At 58.2% G+C, this 25571-nt stretch overlaps 2 protein-coding genes across 4 annotated transcripts in view; one reads left to right on the top strand and one right to left on the bottom strand.

Moving 5' to 3' along the window:
• The first annotated feature begins 1116 nt into the window (after positions 1-1116).
• On the top strand, positions 1117-6553 carry CD40 (CD40 molecule). 3 transcript variants are annotated; one of them, XM_040079735.2, is made up of 9 exons: positions 1117-1213; positions 2430-2511; positions 3091-3216; positions 3306-3449; positions 3672-3771; positions 4670-4731; positions 4971-5069; positions 5503-5528; positions 5822-6553. In XM_040079735.2, exons 1-9 carry the CDS (start codon positions 1166-1168, stop codon positions 5975-5977), a joined length of 843 nt encoding a protein of 280 aa, XP_039935669.1. In that variant the 5' UTR covers positions 1117-1165; the 3' UTR covers positions 5978-6553. The 3 variants fall into 3 exon arrangements, with proteins under 3 accessions (XP_039935669.1, XP_039935671.1, XP_039935670.1); XM_040079737.2 differs by having other exon boundaries at positions 5900-6553; XM_040079736.2 differs by having other exon boundaries at positions 6163-6553.
• An 11293-nt stretch (positions 6554-17846) lies between these two features.
• Positions 17847-25571, bottom strand: part of CDH22 (cadherin 22) — a 97213-nt gene continuing 89488 nt past the window's right edge. Inside the window, exon 12 of the mRNA XM_058422709.1 lies at positions 17847-17893. Coding sequence (XP_058278692.1) covers positions 17871-17893 — 23 coding nt within the window. The 3' untranslated portion in view covers positions 17847-17870. The remainder of the gene's footprint in view (positions 17894-25571) is intronic.

The raw sequence follows: 25571 nt of genomic DNA on the forward strand, positions 1-25571 counted from the left end.
CTGAGCAGCTCCTGCCGACCGGGAGCACAGGGCCCCCGCTGCCGCCCGGCACCGGGAGCAAGAGGCGCTCACAGCCCGTGGCCGCAGGAGACCCTGCTCATGCAGTGCCCGGTGCCGCGGGGATTTCCCAGGCCAGACCCACGGGAGTCGGGCCCAGAAATCCCCTTCTCGCCGCGGCCGCCCCCTTTGCCCTCGAGATTCCCCAGGGACCCTTTGTGCTCCCGAGTGAGTCAGTTCTGGGAAGTGACATTGGGCCGGGGAATCCACAGCACTTGGTTCCCAGTTCTCGCTGCCCGCGGGGAGCACGCCCTCCTCCCTGGGAGCAGCCGTGACCTGGCGACGGCCGGTTGTGGCCATCTCACCAGCCTTCGGCCGGGGCCGAGGCCGTGACCATGACCGGGCCGGCGGCTGCTGCGGTGTGTCCCCTCAGGCATCGCGGCAGTGTGGGCACTATGGCCCTGTGGGGGACGGGACCGGCAGTGCCATAAGGGATCGGGGCACCGAGGGGCGCTGAGGAGCCACCGTTCGCTGCCCAGCCACCGCAGTGCCAAGGGGAGTCCAGGGAACATCTCCGGAGCGGGCAGGGATCCTGGAAATTCCCTGAGGATTGCTGGGAATCCCTCTGGGGAACTGAGACAGAGGAACAGCCACGTCACAGCACTGTTGCCCCTTCCCCTTCAGGGCTTAGGTGTTTGCGGGGACACTCCGCAGAGGTCCTGGCGGCTGTGGGGGCTCTCCAGGGTTGCAGCCAGATGGGCTCTCCCTGACCACAGCCGTGGGGGCCGTCCAGGGCGATAGCTCAGGGGCTCTTACAGGCTAAATAAAAAAACCCCAAACCTCTCTGAGCTGCTGTTGGAAAGAAGAAGTGAAACCTGGAGCTGCTGCCGGGAGGCTGCACGGGCGCTCCCCTCCCCATCCCGCGGACCGCGGCCGACCCCTGCCCCTGCTCCTGCTTGTGGCCGTGGCTCCGGGCCGGGGGTTCCCAGCTGCGGCAGCGCCTGCCCGCAGGCCGGGCGGGCAGCGCGGGGCTCGGGGGGGCCGGCGGGGAGGTGTCCCCGGCCGGGGCCGGCGGGGAAGCCCCGGGGCGGGCGGCCTAACGCCCCTTCCTGGGCGGGAACGGACCCAGGCGTTCTTAGGAGGGCGGCGGCGGCCGGGGCGCAGCGCCATGAACCGGCTGGGGCTTTTGGGACTGCTCTGCGCGGCGCTGCTGGGCGTGAGTGGGGTCGGGGCATGGACCGGGAGCGGGACGGGGGCAGAGGGTATCCCTCCATCCCCTGTGTCTGTGTCCCGCCGGGCTTTCCGGGACGGGACACGGTCCGGCCGCTCCGGCCCGTCCCCTCGGCGCGGCCGCTCCCCTCCGGGGAGTCCCGGGGCTGCCGCGTCGGGTCCGTCGGTCCGGTCTCCCGGGACCCAGCAGGCAAGGCGGAGGAGCTGTCTTGTCTGGACTTGACTGGTATCCTCTCCTGGTCTTTTACCCACGCGCTTTCGCTTTCCTCCGATGGCGCGGGCCCGGCAGCCCAACCCCGCCCTGCGTTGCCCCGGGGGTCCCCACGGGCAGGGACGGGCAGCGGCGAACCCCAGGACTCTCGGCCGGGACCCCCAGTTGGGTGGGGCGCTGGAACCGGCTGCCGGCGCTTCTTTGTTTCTCGGTTCCATATGGGCGGGTGTGACTGCTGGGACAGCGCCGCGGCCTCATCGCTGTCCCCGAGCCGGGGCTGCTCGAGGTGCCCACGGGGATGGGCTGCGCCCGGCCGTGCTGGGTGCTCGTCCATGGCATCCTCGGCCCTGCTCTCTCTCCCTAGCTCTCTGCCGGATCTCCCGTCCCCAGGATGGCTGGGCGGATCTGGGAGCTGCCGGGCTACTGGGGATGGGCAGCGAGGGGCTGGCTCTGTGAGAGGAACGGTGCTCCGGGTGCCCTCTTGCACACTGTCTTGCCCAAGAACTCATTCCCTGTCTCCTTTTTACCCTTCCCTGTGCAGGTAGTCCCCTGCCAGGAGGAGCAAGGGCAGGCTCTGACGAAGTTTGCATGGGTGATGTGCTTGACTGGGGCTTTCCTGTCCCTCAGGGACGGTGCGTCAGCCTTGGGAAGGGGCTGGCAGTGCTCTGGGCATGAAAGCTTGGTGATCGCTGCTCCCTTTGTGAGGGACTGCAGTACTGTTGGCAGGGACACAGGGTGATGTGCAGTCCTTATGGTAGGAAATCTGGTGAAACGTGGAGCAACTCTACCGGAATCACTGCTACCCCACTTCAAAGACAGCACTGATGCCATCAGGCAGCGTGGGTGGCTGCTGTGGTCTGTGGTTAGTGGATGTGTGGGAAGAGCGATGTGAGGAAGCCCTCACCTCGGGGTGCAGGTTAGCACATGTGTCTGTGGAAGCGCGCTGATGTGGGAGCACTGGATATGAACTCACAGGTCTTGTTTCTTCCAGTGCTGGGAGCCTGGTGGTGCCTTAACATGCTTTGATAAGCAGTATATATACAAGGGCAGATGCTGCAACCGGTGTCAGCCAGGTATGGAAACCCTTTCCTAGGGACCTCACAACTGGGCTGTGCCAGGGCCTACTGCCTGGCCATGGCAGGGCAAGATTTGTTTTGTGTGATGGAGCCCCTCCACCTCATTGCCAGCAATGCTGACAGCTGCACTTCCCTGTGTCACCTCAGTGTTAGAACAACAGGGACCTTGTGGGTGCTCTAGGAGACTCCTTGGACCTCACCAAATGTGCCACAGCTCTCTTGGGACTGTTTCTGCTCTTGCAGTTACAGGACCGCATGGCAAAGGCAGCTTTGTGGGGAGAGTGCTGCCACTGGCACTAGCAAATTGTGATGGTGTTTACCAGCTCCTGCTGTCACTGTCAGGTCGTCTCCCAGTCCCTGGAGTGCTGGAGTGGCCCCACAGCCCTCCCACCCCACCTGGCCCCGCAGTGTTTGTCGTCATCAGGCGAGCTGGCTCCTTCAGCCCTGGCTTCCATGCAGAATGCTGCAGCAGTCCTGGCATCCACAGCTGCCAGCATTCCCCTGTCCTGCTGGCAGAGGTGCTGTCTGAACAGAGGGAAATCCCTCTTGCTCCTTCCTCACCAGCCTCTGTTTCAGGGGAGAAGCTGGTCTCTGAGTGCAATAAGACAGAAGACTCTGTCTGTACCCGCTGTGAGAGCGGGCACTATCAGCCAAGCTGGACCAAGGAGAAGCACTGTGCTCCTCATGATATCTGTGAAGGCAGTAAGTGCTCCCTGTGACCACTGACCCCACTCTGTGTGGACTGGCTCTCCTGCTCAGTGTCTCACCTCGTCCATGTTCCCTCTGCCCAGATGCCGGCCTCATTGTGAAGACGCAAGGAGATGCAACACACAACACGGTGTGCCAGTGCCGGGCTGGTACACACTGCTCTGACATCAGCTGCCAGACCTGCGTGGAGAACCAGCCTTGCCAGCTTGGCTTTGGCTTCGTGGCAGGTAAATCTGACAAGCTGTTCCCACTCAACAGGACTGATGCCATCAGCACTGACCTCAGGGAATGGGGGCTCCCCCAGCATAGTGCTCCTGGCAGGGCTTTGGGGGCGCTGTGCCATTGCCACAGGGCGTGCTGCACACCTGGCCTCTACAGCCCTTTGCCCCCTCAGGCCCTCACCCCCCACAGCCCCTGCTGACCTTCCTGCCATCTCTGCTCCTCTTCAGCCAAGGCCATGGACCGGATGTCATCCCCCTGTGAACCCTGTGCAGAAGGCACCTTCTCCAACGTCTCTTCTAAAACCGAGCCATGCCACCCCTGGACAAGGTATTGTTTGAGTACTGACCACGTCCTTCTGCCAGCCCCAGTGCTGCCAGTTTTCTTGGTAGCCCTGAGGACTGGGCAGCCAGGCTGGTCTCTGAGGGATACAGCATCTGGCTGGTGTAGGGCCAGAGTGAGAGGAGCAGGGCTAGGAGTACAGTGCGCTCCAGGGCAGCATTGGCTGAGGTCGAGGTAGACATTCAGGCACTTGGGTCTGTCCCTCAGTATGTGCACAGACTGCTTGTCTCTTCAGGGGTATCCATGCTGTTGTCCATGCTGGAATCAAGGGATCAGGATCTATGGGAATGCCCCATGCTCTGTTCAGGTTCTCTCTCCCAACGCTCTCTATGGCTGTAGTCATCAGCCAAAGCACAAGCCCTCTCCATGGGGAGTTTGGCTTTGAGGATGCCATGAACTGGCAGGTCATCCCTGTCTTTAGAAACCTGCTTGAGGGTTAATTGCAGTTCCTGGTAGAAACATGAGTCTTATTTCCAAGCTGAATTAGTCTTGCTTCAGCTGCCAGCCATTGGATTTCACTTTGCTTTTATCTGTGCCCAGAAATTACTTCCCCACAGAACGTTTGTAGCCTATCCGAGCTTTTCTGTCATAGCTACAGTGCTCAAGCCCTGCGGGCTTCCCTGACTGGACAGGTCTGCTCCTTCCTGTGCCGTGTCCTTAAACTTGTTTCCATCCTCAGCAGTTTCAGCATATCCAAGCCAAGCCCCTGGGTTGGTACCCTGCTGTGTACTGGCTGTGTCAGTGGGGATCCCCCTGCTCACCCTGCTGGAGCTTGGCAGGCTCAGAGCAAGATGCGTTTTGGGGCAGCTCAAGTGCCTGCCCACCCCCAGCTATTCTCTGAGCTCGGGTTACTGCTGTGGTTACATGGTCTTGTTCTTCCCTGCAGTTGTGAGGAAAAGGGGCTGGTGATGAAGGTGAAAGGGACGAACTCCTCGGATGTGATCTGCGGTAAGTGCTTGGTGCCCAGGGCTGATCCAGTGCAAAGCAGAGAGCCCTCCAGGGCTCCAGCTCTTCCAGCATTCAGAAAAACTGGTCTCCTGCATGGTGTTTTTGGGAGAGAAAGGTCTGAATGTGTGGCCAGTGTGATGCCTTTCTGCCTGTCTCCATGAGGGATCCCTGTGGGGCTGGAGCTCCATGTCGTGCTGGGTGTCCTGCGGGTGCCTCACTGACCCCGTGTCCTCCTGCAGAGTCCAGCAGGCGCTCCTCCCTGTCAGTGCTGATCCCCATCACGGCTGCAGTTGTCACATGCCTCGTGGGTGTCTGCATCTACTGCCTGGTCCACACAGGTGAGGAGCTAAAGTATGTGGACTGCTGCCTTGGCCGAGGGAGGGAGAACCTTGGTCAGAGGGGCCATTAAGGGCTGAGGGGCTGAGCCAGGGAGGACAGCAGCAGCTCTCCTCAGACTGGGGAAGCTGCTCTGGGGACATCATGATGACAGGATTCACTGAGTCCTGCTCTGTCTTTGGGAGCAGATGTGTTGTCACTGCTGCAGCCTGAGCTGGGCCAGCTCCTGGGGGACAGCACTGGTGCCCCACAAGTCTGTTCTGGCTCTTGCTCTGATCCACAGTCTGCCCAGCCTGGGAGTGGCAGCAGGCATAACGTGAGCTGCAGGACCTGTGGTGCAGCAGCACCAGCCCTGGCTCTGACCCTGGGAAGTTCCCTGCAGGGCAGGAGCACTTCCCCGTGAACATTGCCTTCTCTGTCCCTCTTTCCATCCAGATTCCAGGCGACGGGTGCCGAAGGAGGTGAGTCTACCTAGAGCCCCCTCGGTCAGTGGGTTGGGATCCCTCCTGGACACGGCTGGGGATGTGCCAGCAGCAGAGCAGGGGCTGTGGCTTTGCAATGCAGGAGGGGTGGGGGCTGAACTCGGCTGCCTGGCTGGGGCAGGACAAGGGCTGGGGCAACCCGAGGGTGCTGCTGGCAAGTGCTGAGCATTTGGGAGGGATGCCTGCACAAGAGTGTAGCAGGAGCCTGTGGAAAGACATGGGTGCAGAGTGGGGAATGTAGCTGTCTGCCCCTGACCCCTGCCCCTGTGCAGATAGAGGCTGGGGAGCCCGGAGAGAACCCAGATACCCAGCAGCCCATGGAGCAGGATGAGAATGTCTTGCCTGTGCAGGAGACCCTACTCAGGGGCCAGCCTGTGGCCCAGGAGGATGGCAAGGAGAGCCGCATCTCGGAGCAGGAGATGCTGTGAAGGCGCAGGGCATTGCCTCCGACAGGAGCACAGACTGGGACAGCACCATCTCCTCCGTCCCCTCTCCAGCTGGGGAGGAAATCTGGCATCTAGCCTGGCTGCAAATGATGTGATGCTGCAGTGGACCATGGCATGACCACCCCATGGGAATACCACCACAACTCCTGGTCTGATCACCTGCACAGGGCTGCCCTGGTGGAGCAAGGCTTGGCTGCCCGCATGAGGACATGGAACAGAGCCCCATCCTGCTTCCTGCCCCCAAGTGATGCAATGAAGCCCAGCGTGGCTGCTCACCTGCTGAGCCCTTGCAGAGCCCAGTGCAGCCCCTGCCCGCAGCACAGTGTCACTGCTGACAGGAAGACCCCGGCACGGAGCCCTGAGTTCTGAAGAAGCCAGAGCTGGGAAAGGGTGCTGCCAGTGTGAGATCACCACGGCAGAGTTCAGTCCCCTTTCTGGGGCGCTGTGGAAGTGCTGCCCGTGCTGGAGCAGGGCCCGGTGGGTGCGGACAGTGCACCCCGGCCCGGCCCGGCCCCGCCGTGCCTCCAGCGCTGCCGGGCTCCGTGGGACGAGCAAAGGCAGGCCGGGCGTCCGCACGGCTCTGCGCTGGGACAGGGATGGCGGCGGCGGGGCCGGAGCGCAGACACCGGCGTGCGGCGGCCGGGAGATGGTGCTGCGGGACCGGCACCGGCACCGCCCGCCCCCGCGCAGGCTCCGGGTGGGCACGGGGGGCTCTGGCCACGGGGGGCTCTGGCCACGGGGCTGCCCAGCGCCGGGCTCCTCCCGCGGCTCCGCCGCACACCCAGCCGTCCGTGCGGGAGCGGCCGCGCTCCGTCACCCGCTGCTGGCGAAAACCGTGTGATTAAACGCGATTATCTGCCCCTCCGTGCGTGAGCAGCCCCGCGCCTCCGGCGCTCCCAGCTCTGATGTTCCGGGGAGGATGCTTTGGGAATGGGCGGGTGCTCCCAAGGCAGGGGCTCCCACCAGAGGAGTGAGGGAAGAGCTGCCACCAGCTGTGCTGACCCCCACCGTGCCCCCAAGCCCTCCCCAGCACACCCTGGCTGGGCTCACTCCCCTGCATGCGGTTCCCCTGTGGCTGTCCTCGCTGACCCCCACAGCAGGAGCTGCCCCCAGCGCAGCCGTGCTCAGCCCGTGTCCCACGCCAGAGGAGACAGGATGCGGGCAGGGCTGCCTGCAGCAGGCAGCTCCGTGCCCCTCGCCTCGCTGCTCTGACAGTAAAATGCACGAGTAGGGTCCATAGCACTGCAGGGTGCTGCGGTATAGCAGCAGAATCACCACGGGCTCCAAAGCACTGGCGTGGGGCTGCAGTGGCACTGAGCCCACTGCAGGCTTTAGGTACGGGGAGCAGCCTCAGCCTGTGACCCACCACTACCTGAACACAGGCAGCATGGCATAAGAAAGGCCATAAATCCCAGAGCAGGAGCCGCTGGAGCATGGAGCAACTTTGCCTGTACAGGCAGTGGCACATTATTTAAGGCTCCTCTTAAAACATAATGTTAGGTTTAATAAGGGACATAAAAACATGGCAGCAGCTTTCCCTCCTCTCAGGGCTTGGCACTCCCAGCAGTGCTGGTGGGATGGTCTCAGGCTGGGCAGCATTCCCTTGGCACCAGCCCAGAGAACACCCAGTTCTGGGGACAGATGTGATCCGGCTCCTGCTGGAGGAGAAGGTGTTATGTGGGCCACAGATGCAAAGTCTTTGGCTTCAAACATTAAGCCTTTGGCCCCACATGGTTTCCAAAGGGCTGTCTCCCCAGGTGACAGGCTGAGCTCTCTGAGGCCACCTCCCCATTTCCCCCAAGGCTGACCCTTCCCTGCTGGCACACAGCGTGTTCAGTGCCCACTCCCGCGTGTCAGACGTGTACCATCTCATTAGCGCCGCTGTCCCCCAAAGTGAGAAGGGAGAGTGCGTGAGGCCTAATTGAATGTAACTAATTATTCACTCTGCAAATGCTCTGTTTAAATGGGATTGTGAGGGACAGAATTACTCATTCTGAAAAGGGGAGAGAAAGAGAGAAAGACAGAGATAAAACAAATAGAGGCGGATGCTGGAGCTGCAGCTCGCTCTCTCTCCCCAGAATACCAATTACCGGATGAAGTGATTGTATAAATCTTTACCGAGTGAGTGGACTGTACTAGTCACTTACTCCTGTCCTCTTATTATGAGGAAGGAATGAAAAATCATCCCACTCTCCAGTCCAGTTAAGGGCTCCCAGTCGCTCTTTTGGGCAATATCTCACCAGCTGGAGAGCTTGCCCTGGGGCTTTCTCAGGGTGGGGGGTCTCACTGAGACAGGGCTGAGCACTTGGCAGGAGCTCACAACCTTCCTGCACTCCCAGCTCTGGGGAGGAGCAGTGGCTGTGCATGCTCTGGGGAGGTGCAGGACTTCTGCCCCAGCAGGAGCCAGGCAATGCCATGAAGCATCCTGGAACATGGGGAGACATGGGCTGGTCAAGGGCCCCAGTGTCACACATGTGACAGGTCACCCAGGGACTCCGGTGCCTGGCTCAGTGGCACTCCAGGTCTTGACCCCTCAGCTTTCTTGTTCTTCCCTGCTGTGGGTCCAGCCCTGCCAGGCCCCTGGTCTCCTACACTGGCTCCTGCAGTACTCAGTGGGAAGAGAGAACACGGTGCTTCCCAACTTCTTCCCACGCTGCAATCAATGTTTCTCACTCAGGGTGTCTCTGCTCCACTGGTTGCAGAAATGCACTTATTGGTAGCGACCTCCATCACTCTTGCCTGCCGTGTCTTTTAATCCCAGATCCCTCCAAACACATTTCTCTTCTCAGTAGTGGTGTGGGATGGGAGAAGAGGTCCTGGCCTTGGAGAGCTGGGAAAGGTGATAAAGTCCCCCTGCATCCTGCCATCAGTGGGGAGCACCCACATTCTGGGGTCCTGCTGCATGAGCTGGTGAGGACCCAGCCAGTCCCACACTCCCTACAGGCAACCCCGGACGCCCCTCACCACAAGGCATCCAGAATGCCAGGGACTGGGGGCAAAGACCACCTGGTCTCTACATCCTGCAGCCAGAAACAGAGAGACCCCCTGGGGCCCTGCAGGTGCTATCCCAGAGAAGCCACAGGAGTTGTGTGGTGGGTTCACTGTGGGAAAACAGGCTGGGCACAGGTCAGTGATGAGAGGGTAAAGCCTCCAGTCCATCCTCTCTTGTCCTGGTTGGGGATTTGATTGTTGTCAGCAGCAAGTTTCCACGCACTGAAGATGTGCATGCGTGGGTGTGAGGGAGAGATAACATCATCATCGTCATAACAAATGCAGTTGTGCAGCTCCATTCTCTGCTTATTGGCTTTCTTCTCTTTATCTATAAATAATTGCGGGGACACAATAGACTTTTAAGTCTGCCAAAGAGTTTGTCTCCCTCCAGCAACCGTATTGCTACAGTGCTGCCACCTTATCTGCTTGTAGAAAGATGAGGGCGGGAAAAATATTTACTGTCAGGGATATTTGTCATCTGCAAATTACCTCTGCCTACAATTCGCAGCGGGGACGGGACTGACAGCGCCGATCGGTACTGTGGGAGTGTGAGCACAGGGGGGGCTCCACGCTGCCCCAGACCCACCTGAGCCTCGTCCCGTTAGCTGGTGAGGTGGGCAGCAGCAAGCTGGCAAGCCCACCATGTGTGCAAAGCCACGCCGCAGGGATGAGGGATACACCTGATGATGCTGAGCCAGGCGCCCAACAAGTGTCTTGACACAGACGGTCACCTTGATGGGATTGGGACATTAGGCTCAGAGGTTTGCCGAGTTGCCAGCCCCTCCCCAAGCGCAGGCCTGCACCCCCAGGCTGTGCAGCAGCAGCCCCCAGCACAGCAGCTCCAGGCACTGATCACTGTTCTCCTGCTGTTCTTGAACCTTGCTGTTCTCCTGCAACGGCCAAAAGTGCTGGACAGCTCTCTCAGCACCCAACTCTGTGACAGCCCCGCTCTGCCTGCTGCTGCCAGCCCCGCCAGGCTCTCTCACTGCTGGAATTCTTCACATCCTGCTGCCCAGAGGCCTTTGCACAGCACTTATCACTGCAATACCCAAGAACTGATCTAATTGATGTGACACCAATTATTCCTGTATCACTAAATGCAGAATTAATGCATCTGTGTGTACAAACCTCCTAGACCCCGACCATGAAATTATGACTTTGTCATGAAAAGAGCCAGAGCCTGGGCGCACCATCTCTCAGCTGAGCTCCCATCACTGCAGCTCTGGCCAGCCCTGCTGGGACACCTTTCTGATGGTCACACGGACCACACAGGATTCCTGCATGATCCAGCTGGCTGCATGGAGAGCTGGGGCTTGTGGCTCTTTGCAGACCGGGCTGCAGCCATGGTGGTCCCACACAGCCATGCCAACCCAGGCAGCACCAGCCCAAAAGTGAGTGCTGGCAGAACTGCCCTGGCTACTGTGACAGCCAGCCCAAGGGAGCTGCATGCTCTGCAGGGCAGTGCAAAGCCATTTCTGGGCTGCTCAGCACAGCTTATGCACACTGCAAAGCTCTTGGCTTGGACGTGGACTGGTGCTGGGAAAAGCCATTTATTGCACTTGAAATTTTACTGTGAAATTAGGCTTTGCCTGGACATGCAGGGCTTGGCACAAAGCAGAAGTTTGTATTTTGCAAATTGCTTTCTACAATCAATTAAAGAAAAGAGATGGCTGTAGCCAGAGGTGGCACACAGTTTGGGGGTGGTTCTAGATCCCTGCCATACAGCCCCAGGAGCAGTCCCAGCCCCAAGGGAGCAGCCTCAGAATGGGGAGATAGTGTGGCTGGGCAGAGCCTCACCCTGTGGAAGAGGAGGTGGGCAGCTGTGATGGGGGAGGATGGCCCCGTCAGGGGCTGCTGTGCTGCCCCTGTGCCCACACCGACCACTGGGCTCACATGGGAGCACATGGGAGCTGACCCCAGGCCTTTGCACTGTGCCAGCCAGTGACAGCTCAAGCTGGATCCATCCTGGAGGTGAGTCCTGTCCCCTCCCAGCCTCACCCCAGCACCAGCGCCCCTGGTACCCTCAGCACACCACAGTGCCAGCACTGCTCCAGGTAGCAAAGCAGAGAGGTCCCATGTGAGCTGGGGGTGCAGTGGGGCACAGCCAACATGGCAAAGCTCTGGTACCCTTTCCCATCACATGTGGGCAGAGCGTGGTGAGCACAACATGTGTTGGGCTGCTCGGATGGCAAAGGGCTTGCCCTGGTTCTGGTTTGCTCAATGTTTTCATTAAGGACCTGGATGATGGAATAGAGAAAGTGCTTATTAAATTTGCAGATGACACGAAGCTGGGAGGGACTACAAGTATCTTGGAGGACAGGATTAGAATTCAAAACGATCTTGACAAATTGGAGAAATGGACTGGAAAAAATAGGATGAAATTCAACAGGGACAAGTGGAAGGCAGTACACCGAGCAGGGGAACAATCAGCTGTGCAAACATAAGCAGGGCCAGCACTGTGGGGTCCAGCCAGGCATGGGGCCACGCAGGCACAGGACAGGCATGGGGCAGGCAGGAGCCATGCTGTCTGCTCAGTCTGAGCTGGGGGAGTAGGGCCTTGAGGAGGCAGGAGGAGTGGATGGAGGGGGTGAGAGAAACCCCTGTTGGCCTCAAGGACAGCTCTTGGAACTGTGCTATGGGCTCCCCCATGGTCCCATACACTTCTCCCACCTGGCCAGGAGCTGCAGTGAGATCTGGCAGCATCCCAGCCCCATACACTTCAGGTGCATGGCTGAGCAGGGGTTCCCTGCTGGGCTTCTCAATCCCCTGCCTTTACCAGCTTAGAGCTGGGGCAGACACTGCCTGGCAATGCCCCAGGGAGATGCCCCTATGCCAGCTCCAAAAGATGCTCCGCCTTTCCTACAGAGCCCCATTGAGGCAGATCCCCAGGCACTGGCATGCCCAGTACCAGGGGCCAAACCACCACCACGTGTGCTGGAAGCTTTGCTCCAAAGGCACTTCCCATGCCTGGGGCTCAGCTGGAGGTCTGGCCGCAGTCCCCTACCCCACAGCACACACCCTGCAGAGATCCCCCAGAGCCCTCCAGCCACCTTCCCTTCGCTCTGGCAATTAGAGCTCCAGCCAGCCCCCTCCGAGCCTGTGCAAACACCGAGGCTCATTTAAATAAATTAAGAAGACATAATAAATCAAAGGGAAATGAGGGGCTGTGCCTGGGGGCAGGGGAGTCACTCGAGTTTAATTACATTGGCAAGCCTCTCGCAGCAAAAGCATAGCAAGTCCCAGATGTGTCAAGCACAGATGTGCAGGAATGTGCAGAGCTTGGTGGCAGAGCTGGCAGCATCACGCTGACGCCTGTGCCTGGCACAGCACTGGCACAGCTCTGGCACAGCACTGGCTCCAGTGAGTCAGGAAGTGAGGCACGTGCTGGCAGAGATGAGTCCTGGGCACTTGGCACTCCAGGGCTCCTGTGCAGCTGTGCTCATGTGGGCAGAAGGGATCGTGGCAGTGCAGCACTGGCAGCACCTACTGCCACAATGGGCCATGCTGGGGCAGCCTGCAGAGCCCTGTCTGCCCCTTTCCCAGCCCTGTGCCCTTTGCTGGCCCTGTGGCCACCCAGAGCCAGCAAGTCAGGCTGTGGCTCAGGGAGCATCGCTGGCACCATGATATCCCTCTGCCACACGTGGGATTTACCCGCCGTCCCCCGTCGTTTAAGGACTCTCGCTCACAGCTGCATCAGGAACTCCAAATAGAGCTTTGTGTAGAGGCGGCAAATTTATGAGACTGGCTCTGAATCCCCAGCCACATCAGGGGCCAATTCGTCTTCCCAGGGCTGAGGATGAAATTAAATTATTGTAAAATAAATCTGTAAAAATGATGAAAAGACCATCACCCGCCGGCAAGGGCGGGGTGGGGAGAACCCACGCGTGGCCGTGACGGATGGGGCTCACCAGGTGATAAAGCGCCCGGGACCTGGGAGCTCAGGGATTTCTGCTGTAATCTCACTAAAGAGATGTTGTTTACAGGAAAAAGGATATTTTGGGGAGGAAATTGCATTTCAAGGTTAAAGGAAAAAAATGGAGCAAGTCTCCCAGGGAGCCACTTCTGTGCGAGATGGTGGCAGACAGAGATGGGCGCGGGTACCAGGGTGGGACGCGGTGGGAGGCAGCGCCAAGCACACACGTGTGCCAAGGGCCAGGTCCCCTGCTTGGCCTCACCATCAGTCCAGGCAGCCCAGAACCAGGCAGTGTTTGCTCAGGCTCACAATAGGGGAGGCCAGAGGTGCTGGTGGGTCCAGGACAGTCTGAGGCGGCCGAGGGTCCCTCTGGGTGCTGCCAGCTCACCCTGATGGAAAAGCTGCTGCCACACTGCTCCCCAGCCCTGGTGCCATCCTATCCCACCAGAGGGGCATCTCATCCAGCTCAATAATGGCAAACCCTCACTGCTTCCTGTGAAGAGCCCTGCAGGGGCCTGAGTGGCCACCATCCAATGCTTCAGGGCAAGGGGCATGTGCCCTGCACTGGGACTTGCAGCTTCCAAGTTTCAGTCTTATCCTACAAGACAGATGCTGAAGAGAGATTTTTTTCCCAGTGACGAGCGGAAAAAATGACTTCAACTTACAGTGCACTGGCTGGCCATTTAACTATAGGCCATTAGCATGGCTCAGCATGGGGAAGGGATTTATTTAGGGGACACAGTTGCAAAGACAAACCAGCACCAGGTGCTTAATAGCGGTTCAGAGGTATCGGAGTGTTGCAGTGCTCAGAAAGTGCAGCTGTGGGAGTTCTGAGACTTTATCCTTCACGTCTGTGAAATCCCACAATACCAGCAGAGATTTCTCAACTCTGCCCCAAGTACAAAAGCAGCTCAGGGAAAACAATGGCTCTACAAGGGCAGCAGCTCTTAGTACAGCCACCCTGGCTGCCCCAGCACTGCCAGGACTGCCTTCTGCTGGCACAGACCATACCTGTGTCCTCACACCCAACACGGGATCACTTCCAAGGCCTGTTAGACCTCAGGACTCCCTTCTGTCCTTGGCAAATGCATCCTGAGTATGACACAGCAGAGGGACATGTTCTGTCGTCCTGGGAAAGCCCAGTCCTCCTGTCTCAGGCTGGGTTGGGCTCTGACATGAGCCTCTCTTGTTCATTTCCAATGCTTGTACATTGCCCAGAGCAGCTCTGGAGCATCAGCAGGCTCTGCCTGAGCCCTTCCTGTGCTTTGGTGGCCTGGACAGGCACTGTCACCCACCAGAAGCCTTCTCACTCCTGCCAACACCCTGGCTCAGCTGCAGCTCCAGCCCCTGTCCTGCCATCACCACCGGGGCAGCACAGTGATCACCAACATGTCCCTGCCCATGGATGGGCACAGAGTTCTTGACAGTAGGGATGGGTGCTGTGCAAATCCCCTCATGCCTGTGAGTGCTGCCCCAAGAGCACTCACTGCAAACCCTCCCAGTGCATCCCAGTACATCCCAGTGCATCCCACGTCCCAGCCAGGGGTCCTGTGGCTGAGAGCCTTTGCACTGCTGTAGTGGAACCAGAGAAAAGGGCCTTTGCTGCACCCAGAGCTTGTGTGGCCCCTTGCCTGCAGCCCTGGCAGCGTGTGGGGCCCTGCCATGTGCCGAGCACGGTGAGGGGTCCCACGGCAGCAGGAGGGGCCGGGGGCAGGAGCTGGCGGCCGTCCCACACAGGCTGGCACGGCAGCAGTGTGCCGAGGTGGAAGTAAAGAGTTACTGAGCAAGCAGACGTTCAATAATTCATGGTCACTGAACTGCAACAGGAGGAACGACAAATAATAATACAGGAAAATGGGGAAAAACCTGAAATCTTTAGGCCAATGAAGAGTGTGTGCTGAGGGAGAGGGGTGCAGTTGTGCCACGTCTGGGTGCAAGGGTTGCTGCCAGCTGCACCATGACCCTCTGCCCCTGGCCTGGCACTCTGGCCCAAGGGCTCCAGTGGTGTGGTTGCCCCATGGGGGCTGTTCTGGGGATGTGTCCAGCCCAGGGGAGGCTGAGCAGTGCCATGTGCCAGCCCTCAGTGCCCTCTGAGCCTGGTCAGCATGCAGGGTGCTTCACGTGTCCGAGAGGCAGGAACGGCAGATCTGCTCTCCCTGATTATAATTAGTGATGCTTGCCATGGGAGTTTGCAAACATGGTTTAATTAGAGCAGCCGGGCTCCCGCCACATGCTGCACCCTCCCCAGGGTCAAGGACAGAGTGGAGTGAGGGAAGCAGGAGCTGAGGAATGCTTGGCAGAGTTTGGCTGCTGGGCCCACACAAGATTCACCCCTTTTCTGTGCCCACAGCCATGGCCCAAGAGGCTGTGCTTAGTTTAGCTCAGCTGGCAGGGACCACCTTGTGTCCCTGCACGCACCCTCTCCCCAGGCTCTGGCACCACCAGGACTGCCTGCTGCTCCTGGGGACAGGAGGACACCTGTGCACAGTGACTCAGCCAGAGGCCAGCAGACACTGAGCTGGGAAATTTAATCTACAGCTACAAAAAGGGCTGTGGAGTCTCTGGATGCATGAGCCTGCTGCTTCTGTCAAGAAGAAAAATAGGAGAGTGGCGTAGGGAATTAGACAAAGGCCATGAAGCAGAGAGGGAGGGTTGGGTGAATTTGGGAAGAGCAGGCAGTAGCTGCTGCAGCCCCAGAATGGGCTGATGGCCAAAAATCCTTGGTCCCCAAAGCCCTGCAGAACTGGGACCAGGATGGTGAGAGACATCAGTGAGTGCTGAGAAGGGATGGGTGCTGAGGGAGACCAAGCCCCTGGCAGTCTGAACCTCTGGATGCAGCCAAGACAAGTCCTGCCTAGGTTGTCCCATCACTGACCAGGTTATCCAGAGGGATGAATTTGGGATGAATGAGAGCATCCTGAGTTCAAGGACAGATAGCTGTGGTGGCTGTGCAGCAGCACACAGCGTGCCCGTGCAGGCTGAGCCATGGAGAGAACACCTGGAGTCACAGCGTGGAAAGCAGTGCCCTGGTCAGAGCTCCCTGCACGTCCCAGACACCGCACTGGGGAACCTCGATGACTAATTGCCATTGTCATCACACCTAATTAGGAGTCTGGCCACAGCCAGCCGGAAACTGTAGGTGTTAATTCTTTCTGGCAGGGGTGGTGCCCCATCCAGAGGGGCTCCTGCCACCCAGCTTATCCAGAGCCCCTCCCATCGGCCCTGGCACCGTGTTCCCGTCCTCCCCCTGCGCTGCATGCTCCCCAGTATCCATCGGCGGGGCACACCCCGCCTGGACACCGGCCGTGCCCGCTCCCCGGAGCCGCCCCGAGGGGACACGGCTGGTGCTCTGCAGGGAGAGGCTGGGGGGATGCCCAGGTGCTGTCGCTCCGGGGGCAGGGACCATGATGCTCCCGCTGTGGCTGGGAGCGGAGCTCGGTGTCGGGGTGACAGGTTTACAAATCACCACCGCTGCGTGCACAGGGAGCTTGGTTGCCTCGGCATTCATCCCCGCGCTAATTGCTGCCTCCCCGAGGAACCCGATCCATCTCGCTGTAATTGACAAAAGGCAATTAAAAAGCAGTTGTGAATAAAGGGGGACATCTCTGGAGGGCCTGGCAGGAAAGATTTAGGTGCTTTGCTCCGTGGTGCTTTGGAGATGTTCCAGTGGTGTGGCCGGGCAGCGACGCCCGGGGCGGCTGTGCCCCGTCCCTCCCTGTGCCCCGTCCCTCCCTGTGCCCCGTCCCTCCCTGAGCTTTGCCCACCTGCATCTCCCCCTGCCCTGCCAGCTGCAGGACCGTCCCCTTGCCCCGTGGCTGATCACCAGACAGACCTGGAGACCCAGCTGGCTGCAGGCTGTCTGGACATCTTGCTGAGGGCAGGACCAGCAGGGTCCTGCATCCACGTGGGGTCAAAGCCAGCGCCCTGCAGAGCTCATCCCCGGGGCAACCCTCGAGCCCCTGGCACTGGGAGAGCACCAGCATCCTCCTGTGCTGGGAACTGTGGGTTCATGGGGAGTGGAGGGCAAAACCCCACCACGGGAGCGCCCTGGCCCTGCTGCCACGGAGCGCGGCCTTGCAGGAGATAAAGGGCAATCAGCGGCGAGTGGCACAGAGAGTGGCACAGCGAGTGGCACGGAGCTGGGCGTGAAGAGCAGCTGATTGAGGAAGAGATGCGTCAGCTGCCTCTTGTGCACAGCAATCTCCTGATTGTGGAGAGCCGCAGGTGCGAGTGCTGCCAGCTCACCTGCAGAGAGGAGCTTTTCCTGCCGAGGTGGAAGGGAGGACAGCGGGGAGGGCAGGGTGGATGTGAGAGGGAGTGTGTCCTGCGTTCCTGCACAGCGTGTGCTCTGTGTCCCTGCACAGCATGAGCCCTGTCTTCCCAAATGGCAGTGCCCTGCGTCCCTGCAGGTATTTCTCTGCCAAGGGCTGGGCAGGTCTGCCCCAGCCTGGCAGGGACAGTCCACCTGGGGACAAGGGGCCAGGAGCCAGGCGGCCCCATGGGCAGCAGCAGGTGGGGACACTGTGCTGTGGTCTCCAGCTTTGGGGCACAGCCTGTCAACATGGCAAGCTTGAACAATGCCAGCTGCTGATGTTACCGGGAGCCAGCCTGTGGCATGACAGAGCTACCTTTTTGCCTGCTGCTTGCTTGGGTCAGGGCTCAAGAGTGCCCAGGGAGAGGAAAGAAGAGGTAAAATGCCTGGGGCAGAGTTGCAGCCCCAGAGGCCTCGGTGTGTGCTTCAGGCAGTTTCAGTGCCTCCTCTTGCCCCAGAAGCTGCAGCAGCACTGGCTGTGCATGACTCTTGTTGAGAGAATCCCACCTGCCTGTGGTCCACGGGGGGCAAAGTGTCAGAGCTGCCCTGTCCCAGGGGTGGCTGCCACGGGGCATGAGGCTTTGGTGGGGCTGCCATTTCCAGAGGTGGCAGATGGCTGGATGTGCTGATGCTGGGATGTTCTTCACCATCTGTTGGGTCTAATTGACTTCCCGCAGAAATTCTTAAAAAAAAAAAAAAAATTAAACTAGTTGCAAGAAGAAAATTGTTAATTAAAAGGCCTTTTGATTAGATAGACAAATATTTACCAATTATGACTGACCCCGGCCACTCTATTTTTTGTTTGCAAACTTCACAATCAGCAGTTATCTCAGCAATTATGCCTGTGCCAGCAACTCCCTCGGGTAGTGCCTCCCCCGGGGGGAGACCCTGCAGTGCTGGGGAGGCCGATGGGAGGAGCGGGCCCTGTACACCTGAGCAAGGGGTGAGCTGCCCATTGCGCCCTGGGCATGGCCAGGCACCACGCCACCCACACCCACTGCTGTTACAGGTGCCCCGTTGTGGCCATGGTGGTTTTTGGTGGCAGCGTCTGCTCCTGGGTCCGGTGCCTGTCCCCAGGCTTGTGCCACACCGTAAGCTGAGGGGACACAACTCCCAGCAGAAAAGCTGTGCTTTTGGGGGAGACTGAGCACACAGCAGGGCTTCTGGCTGCAGGACAGGGAACCTGTGTCTGTCCCCATGTCATGCCAATGACTCCTGGACAAATCCCACTGCCCATGAAGTGGCCAGGCCAGTGTGACCCCAGCCTGTGGCACACCAGTCCCCCTCTGCAGAGGGCACCAGCGTGGACACACTGCATCAAAGGATGTGCTGGGAGGGAGTCTGGAGGTGTAGCACCAGCCACGCACTCCCAGGGCGGGACGTGGGTTTTAATGTGGTACAAAATTGATGGATGATTCTGAGCAAGCGAATGTTCAGTGTAAATTACCCATGTTAGTCTCCAATCCGTGGCTAATTCATTAGACACACGTTTCTACACAAAAATAAAAAGCCTTCTGCATGCATTGTTCACCAAATGCTCTGAAGAAAAGATGTGGGGAGGCAAGGTAGTCTCTTGACCCACTCTTGAGGTTAAATCCTAATTCCCAGCCTCTCTGCTCCTGCTGCCAGGAGCGGGAACTGCTCCAGCTCAGACTTCCAGGGAAGTGCTGCCAGCGCCTGCCTGCCCCAGAGCCTGCTCGGCCGTGGGGCTCAGCACCCCTCGAAGCACAGAGGCGATGGAGATGGGTGCACAGCATGGCACTGAGAGCGCTGGCTGCCAGTGCTGCAGGGAGAACAAACCCTGGGCATCAGAGCCGGCAGAGTTCCAGGATGGCTGTGAAGGCACATTCCCATGATGTAGCACTATTGAGAGCCTTATTAATGGAGTGGGAAAGCTAATTGTGATTAAAGTAACAACGGTGCTAAACAGATAATTCTGCCCTGAACGGCGAGATAGATTTTTTAAAAAATGAATGAAAAAGGAAAAGATAGAGTAACCAGTCTTTAAAAATACACAGATCAGTAAGTGAGGATTCATTTTTTTTATTAGCACAGGGCTCTCGGGGGAGGCGTGTGTCTGCATCCCCAGTGCCCGAGACTGCTCAGCTCATAATAAACGGCACACCGGCGCTGCCGGGCCTGCCCGCTGCATTGCCATGGCTACTGCACTCTGCCTCTGCAGAAACTAAATATTGAACAGAGAGCAGGTGTGCCAAGGATCCCAGCCCTCCCACGCCACAGCACCGTCCCTGTGGGCAGCTGGTCCCACAGGAGGGAGAGGTTGGCCAGGGGCCACAGGTCAGTCCAGGTGGTGATCATCCCTGTCCCAGCATCCCGGCTGCAGGAGCCTTGACACCTGAACCAGGGGCAGGGACAGCCCAAGCCCCAGCCAATGGGATCAGCAGGGAGTCTTCTCCAGGGAGCTTAAAATTATTGCCTGAATGGAGCAGCATTCCTCCCCCTGCCAACTGCTGCAAGAAGAGCCCAGACAGGGCCAACACTGTGCAGGCTGGCAGAGCAGGACCCCTCCAGAACAAGGGATCCTCATCCCTGCACTGGCCACAGAGGATATGTGACAGGGACATCCCATCCAGCCTCCCTGCCGAGCTTGGCTCCTGATTGCAGCAGACCCCAGCGCCCAGGAACACAGCAGACACCCCTTGGCTCCTTCTGCCCGCAGTGGCTGGCGCAGGAGGCAGCGGGAAGGAGCGTGCGTATCGGGATGCTGGAGGTTATTGCTTTCATTAATAGCTGCATGAGAGTGCTCGAGGTGAGCCAGGCAGGAGCAGAGCCCACCTCTCAGCACGGCTCCTGCCTGCAAACAGCCTTCGCCTCCCTTCTGCTTTCCAAGGGCTCCCCAGGGCCGGTCTCTGCCCAGCGGCTACGAGACTCCTGCTCCTGGGTGCCCCTGGGTGTTTTGCACCCCATTGCTCTCCCACCCCCGCTGTGCATTTCTGCTCACCCCTCTAAATGTTCTAATACTGTAAAAGATCCATCAGAAACCTTCCACTCCAGAGGGATATATATTATCTAAATTTGATAAGACAACTTAATTTCTCTCCGTGTCTGTTACTGGCGATAAAACTGGGAGACTTTTATGACCCGGAGTCCTCTGTAAGATTGTCAGGAACTTATTATACAAGGTATAACTGGATTTCTCTCCACAGATGGCTCGCAGCCATGAGCTGTAACGCAATTCTGCAGCACATTTGGTAGAATAAATGCAAAGAGCTTGTTACAGTGAGTTAGATAAGAGAGACGGGAACACGGCTCTCGCAGGCTAATTCGGCATCTGATCTGCCTTTTTCTCACTGTGAAGGACGACTTGGAAAAGTGCATTTCACACTGAGGAAGGAGCCAAGCCCTTCCCAGAGCCACCTGGGATTGGTGCAGCAGGCAGCATGGTGCACTCAGAGGGGCAGGACCCAGCGTGTCACGGCAGAGCTGCTGCCCCGGCCCTTTGTGCGTGCCCCAGCGCCAGCAGGTGCCTTCCCACGTGGCACGAGGGCCAGCAGGTCCCTCTCAGAGGCCCTTATGGCAGGCTCATCCGTTATAGTTATCACACAGCCCATTCAGGCTCTGACCAGATAAAGACTGGTGATTTTTTATTTACTGATTTTTTATTTCAGCATCCTGCAGGCAGGATGCCATGCGGCACGCTCATTTATCTCAATTTGCTCCCTCCCACCTCCCATCCCTAATTTTTCAGCAGAAGCCTGGAGGTGAAAGCCTTATCTCTGTGGCTCTTCTGCACATGGAAAGCAATCATGGCCTCTCCTTGTAGGGGCCCTGGTGGGGCTATTTGTTGTCGGGGCAGTAGCTTTGTGGACTGGAAATGAGACAAATCTCTCTGCAGCTGCTCATGGCCCTGGGCTGGGCAGACCTTGCACTGCTGTGTGGGGCTGCAGTGGGGCTCAGGTGTGGGGCTGCAAGAGCTCCCAGTCCCATGTCAGCTCTCCAGCGACCATCCCCAAACAAGAAATGCTTTCCCAAGCTCAGGCCACGTTACAGCAAATGGAATTGCTGAAAACCATCAGGTGGTGACATTGTGTTCCTCTTGCAGCACCCATTCCCCTGCAGTGCTGCTGGCTGCAATCCCTGGAGTGGGCAGATCCAGACCTGAGCACCCTTCACCCCAGTGTCACACTGTCCCCAGAGGCTTGTCTGGGCCCTGCCTGCCCCTGCAGCACTGCCAGAGCCCCCACAGCATTTGGAAAAACAGAGCTGCTCCCTGGCCAGTTGTCCCAGGGAACGGTGCGGCCAGGAGCCCAGCTCAGGGCAGAGGCTGCAGCACAGCGTGGCCACATTAATGCTGGGCGAAACACGTTGTTATGTGCATCAGGTTTTGTAATGTAACATGTTTAAAATTCAATAGAAAGAAAGATTAAAAAATAAGTTTCTTATCTAGAGGAGCCATAGAGCCAGTGAGAAAATTATGAATGTCTCGTTGTCCAAGGTTAAAGAGTGAGAGCGGAGGCATGAAAAGGCAGGAGATAAGATGAAATGTTTTCTGTTTAAATGAATGGGCTCTACTCTGCTCCCTAATAAATGATCAGTGTCAATATGACAAATTAATTCTGCATTGAGCTCCTCTCAGGGCTCAATGTGTACAGGGTGGGAAGGGTCCCAGCCACAGCCTCCACTGCCAGACCAGTGCCAGGGGCCAAGCCCTGCACAGTCTGCTGCTCTGGGAGGGTGGTGCAGGAGAGGCTGTGTGGCCCCAGCTCTGCTGCCCCTCTCCATGAGGAGGGGATGGGATGCCCCGAGCCCCAGCCATGTGCTGCAGCCACCTGTGGCTTGGGCTCTGGCTGGGAGTACTTTACCCGTGGGCAGAGAGGGGAGCACTCAGGACCCCAAGGACAAGGGGACAGGGATGACGCATCCTGGACTGGCCGCTGTGGTAGCTGCAGCAGAGCTGTGCCAGCACGAGGAGCTGCTGGCAGAGCAGCCAGGTGACCCCACGGAAGAGATTGGACCTTTTAAAAGAGACAGTGACAAATGAAGCTCTGTTCCACTCGAGGCACAGAGGAAGGGGACAGGGAGGTGCTTCCAGGAGCTGCAAGATGAAGGTCACCCAGGAGCCAGATGAAGATGCCATGGGGCAAGGGGAGGTCCAGGAGGGGACAGTGCAGGACAGGAAGGTGCAAGCAGGGGGATGTGGCACGTGATGGATAGTGCCAGAGGTGCAGACAGTGCTGGGAGGAGAGGGCAAGGAGGAGCCGACCCCACCCTGGGAGCAGGGGGTCTGTGGATGATGCTCCTCAGCACCATGGTACCTGCCTGGTGCCATGGCCTGGCCATGCCAGCCCTGGCCAGGGCGGCCCAGACAGACCCAGTGTGGTCCTGGCAAAACCCCCACACCAGTGATGCTGCTGATGGGGACTTGTTTTCCACTGATGAGCAGGAACCCAGGCAGAGGAACATTGCTCCTTGAGGTGGAGAGGAGGCTGTGCTGCCAAGCAAAGCCCAGTGAACCAACCACTAACCCTGACACTTTCCAGGCACAGTTCCTGCTGGAGAGCAGCCCCCAGCCAAGCCCTGGAGCTGCACCACACAGGGCAGGAAAAGGCCAGCCATGCCAGGCCAGCAGGTGCCAGTGGAGGCAGGGCCGTAACAGCAGCTGTTATTACTCACAGGAGACCCTTAGTGCAAGACATACTCTTGCAGGAGACAAATCACAGCCGACACACAACACTGTTACTCCGTGTTTATCTCCAGCTGCCTCGGGGCAGAAGCAGGTGAAGTTACAGAAAATGTGGGGTGTCTGGAGCTTAGCGTTGCTGCAGCCCCGGGCTGATCCTGTCTGCACTGGAAACACTCACAGCCTGCCTCTGTCCAACCAGCCTGGCACGGGCAGGGACAGAGCAGAGCCCTTGAACTCTGGAGGCATCTCCATCACCACTGTGGCGATGGACTCGCTTCTTTTGGTGCTGCTGCACCAGTTTGGAACACAGCTGACCAAGGAGGGTTCTCTTGCCATCGTGCTGCCCTCGCCCCAGCACCATGGCTGGCATGGGAATGGGGCACTGCAGCACCTGGGCTGTAGGACCTGCTCTGGGAAGGGTTAACAGCCTTCCACACTGACACTGGAGCTAGGATGGAAAGAGTATCTCAACAGCTGAGATTAATACAAGAAAATGAGTATAGAAATTATGTTTGTTAAAGCGAAATAGCTAATATAATCCTCAAAGGATTTTTCCTTTTGACTTAAAAAAAATCTAATATCTTCATTTCCATACCTTTTTTAAGCTAATTTGTGGAAAATTAAAATGGTGAACCCACAAAGGCTGCAGTTTAATTGAATCTTGCATCAGCCCTTGGTGAGCAGTCTCTCTTGGATTCCTTGATTAGTTCCCTCCATTAAATCATTTTTGCATCGTTTAGCTGAGATACTGTCTTCTGGAGGGTCTGGGACTCAGGGACCTGGATAACTCAGTCTCCATCTGAGCAGATGTGAAACGACACGCCATGCTCTGGAGTACTGTCTTATTTGGCCTCCTGTGTCCATGGGACTGGCTCCTGTGCCTGGGCAGACAGCAGGCACGAGCTGCCCTCAGCACCAGGCCTGGCTGGGGCTCAGCTCATCCCCGGACAGCAGGCACAGCTGCACGCTCGGACTGGAGTGAGCCCTGTGCTGGCAGGACAGGGAGCAGAGGGAGCAGGGGGAGCAATGCTTGGCACTAGACAGCTTTGAATGGGTGCACTAGGGGTGCAGTAGGGACCACAGTGAGACATCCTGGCAGGGCCAGTCCTTCCTCTCTGCCCACCTGGAATGCCCTGTGCACGTGCTGCAGGCACCAGCCCCCGTGGTGCCAGTCCCCAGCATAGGCAAGCACAGAGGATGCAGCCTCAGCGCTGGCAGCCACCGAAGTTCACCTTCTGCGTCTCCCTGCTGAATTCCCTCTTTTAAAGTGTGGATCAATTACACCTGTCAGGGATGGCTCTTAATTTAGAGCATTTACATCCCTGTCCCATGGCACAACATCCCTACAGGGACAGGGCCACTCAGTCTCTGGAGGCAAAAGCAGCAGCTGCGCTCCAGGACAGCTGGGCTGGCTCTGGGCCCGGTGAGCCGTGTTCCAGCCCTGCCAGTCTCCTGACCCCGTTGCACTCGGACTGCTGGGTGCTGGATGAGCACCAGCTCTCCCTCCTGCATCCCCTGTGCAACTCTGGCACCCCTCGCTGCCCCAGCAGCGGCACAGGAGTGTTCTGATGGCCTTGTCAGGCTATCATGTCCCATAGATTAAAACAGATTTATATAAAGTCCTTTTCACCCCATTAGATTACTCTGGATTAACCTTGATCTCAGTAATAGATGCTATAAATGTAAGTCCCGCTCAGGGGGATTTTATCCATATGTTCTTGGAAGGCAGAAAGTAGATAAATTCTTAGAGAAGGTCTTACTGAGCGATTAGAAAGATTTAACCTCTTCAGAACCAGCTGGAGCCGTGTGCCCCTCTGCAGGGTGAGTGCTCAGCCCCATCTCCTCAGGCAGTGCCCCCAAGACCCCACCACCCCCAGAGCTGAGCTGGGACACGTCCTGTGCTGTCTCTCAGGGGTAGGGACACAGCACGTTGTGCTGTGTGACCTGACACCCTGCTGCTGTGTGGGGCTGCCCTGTAAAGCCTGGGCTCTGCACCCACCCGAGAGTCCCACTGCAGTCATCTGGAGGGGCTGGTGGCCACCAGCACCTGAGCTGTGCTCATGAGCCCTGCACAGCCCCTTCAGAGCCAAGGGCTGCCTGATGCTGCTGCCACCCTTGATTTATGGCCTGTGCTTTCCTTGAGAGCAGATGGGCCAAGTCTGTTGGGCAGAGCCAGCTGCAGCCCTTCAGTGTTTTGTGGCTGAGAAACAGTTAATGCAAGGAGGGGTGAAGGCAGGACAAGGAAATTCAAGCAGCTGTTCCAGCAGAGGAAAGGGAGAGCCAGCACATTGCACTACCCAGCACAAGAAGGTGTGGCCTGAAGGGGTGGCAGCAACCAAAATTAATCCCCCATCCCCTCCTGCTGCTGATATTAAATTGCTCCAAGCACAGGCTGGAGCCAGAGCCAAGCTCAGCTCTTCCAGGAGTGTCTGACCAGCAAGTTGCCTTCTGCTTGATCAGAGAAGCACCTAATGGAGGAAGAAGAAGTTGGCACTGGGCTGGGCTGCAGAGAACTGGCCCTGCTGGAAGCTGCGGAGATCACACAGCCTTGTGCAGGAGAGAGGAACAGGCTGTTGACAGCGGACACGGTGATGAGGAGGAGTCAGCTCTGTGGAGCAGGGCGGTGCAGCAGAACCACAACATCCAGGGTGGTCTGTGAACTCTCCTGGGTTCCCTGGTGGGGGCTGCAGCACTGCTGCAGAGAACTCTAAGGCTG

Source organism: Hirundo rustica, chromosome 16 (assembly GCF_015227805.2).
Source record: "Hirundo rustica isolate bHirRus1 chromosome 16, bHirRus1.pri.v3, whole genome shotgun sequence".
Taxonomy (NCBI): domain Eukaryota; kingdom Metazoa; phylum Chordata; class Aves; order Passeriformes; family Hirundinidae; genus Hirundo; species Hirundo rustica.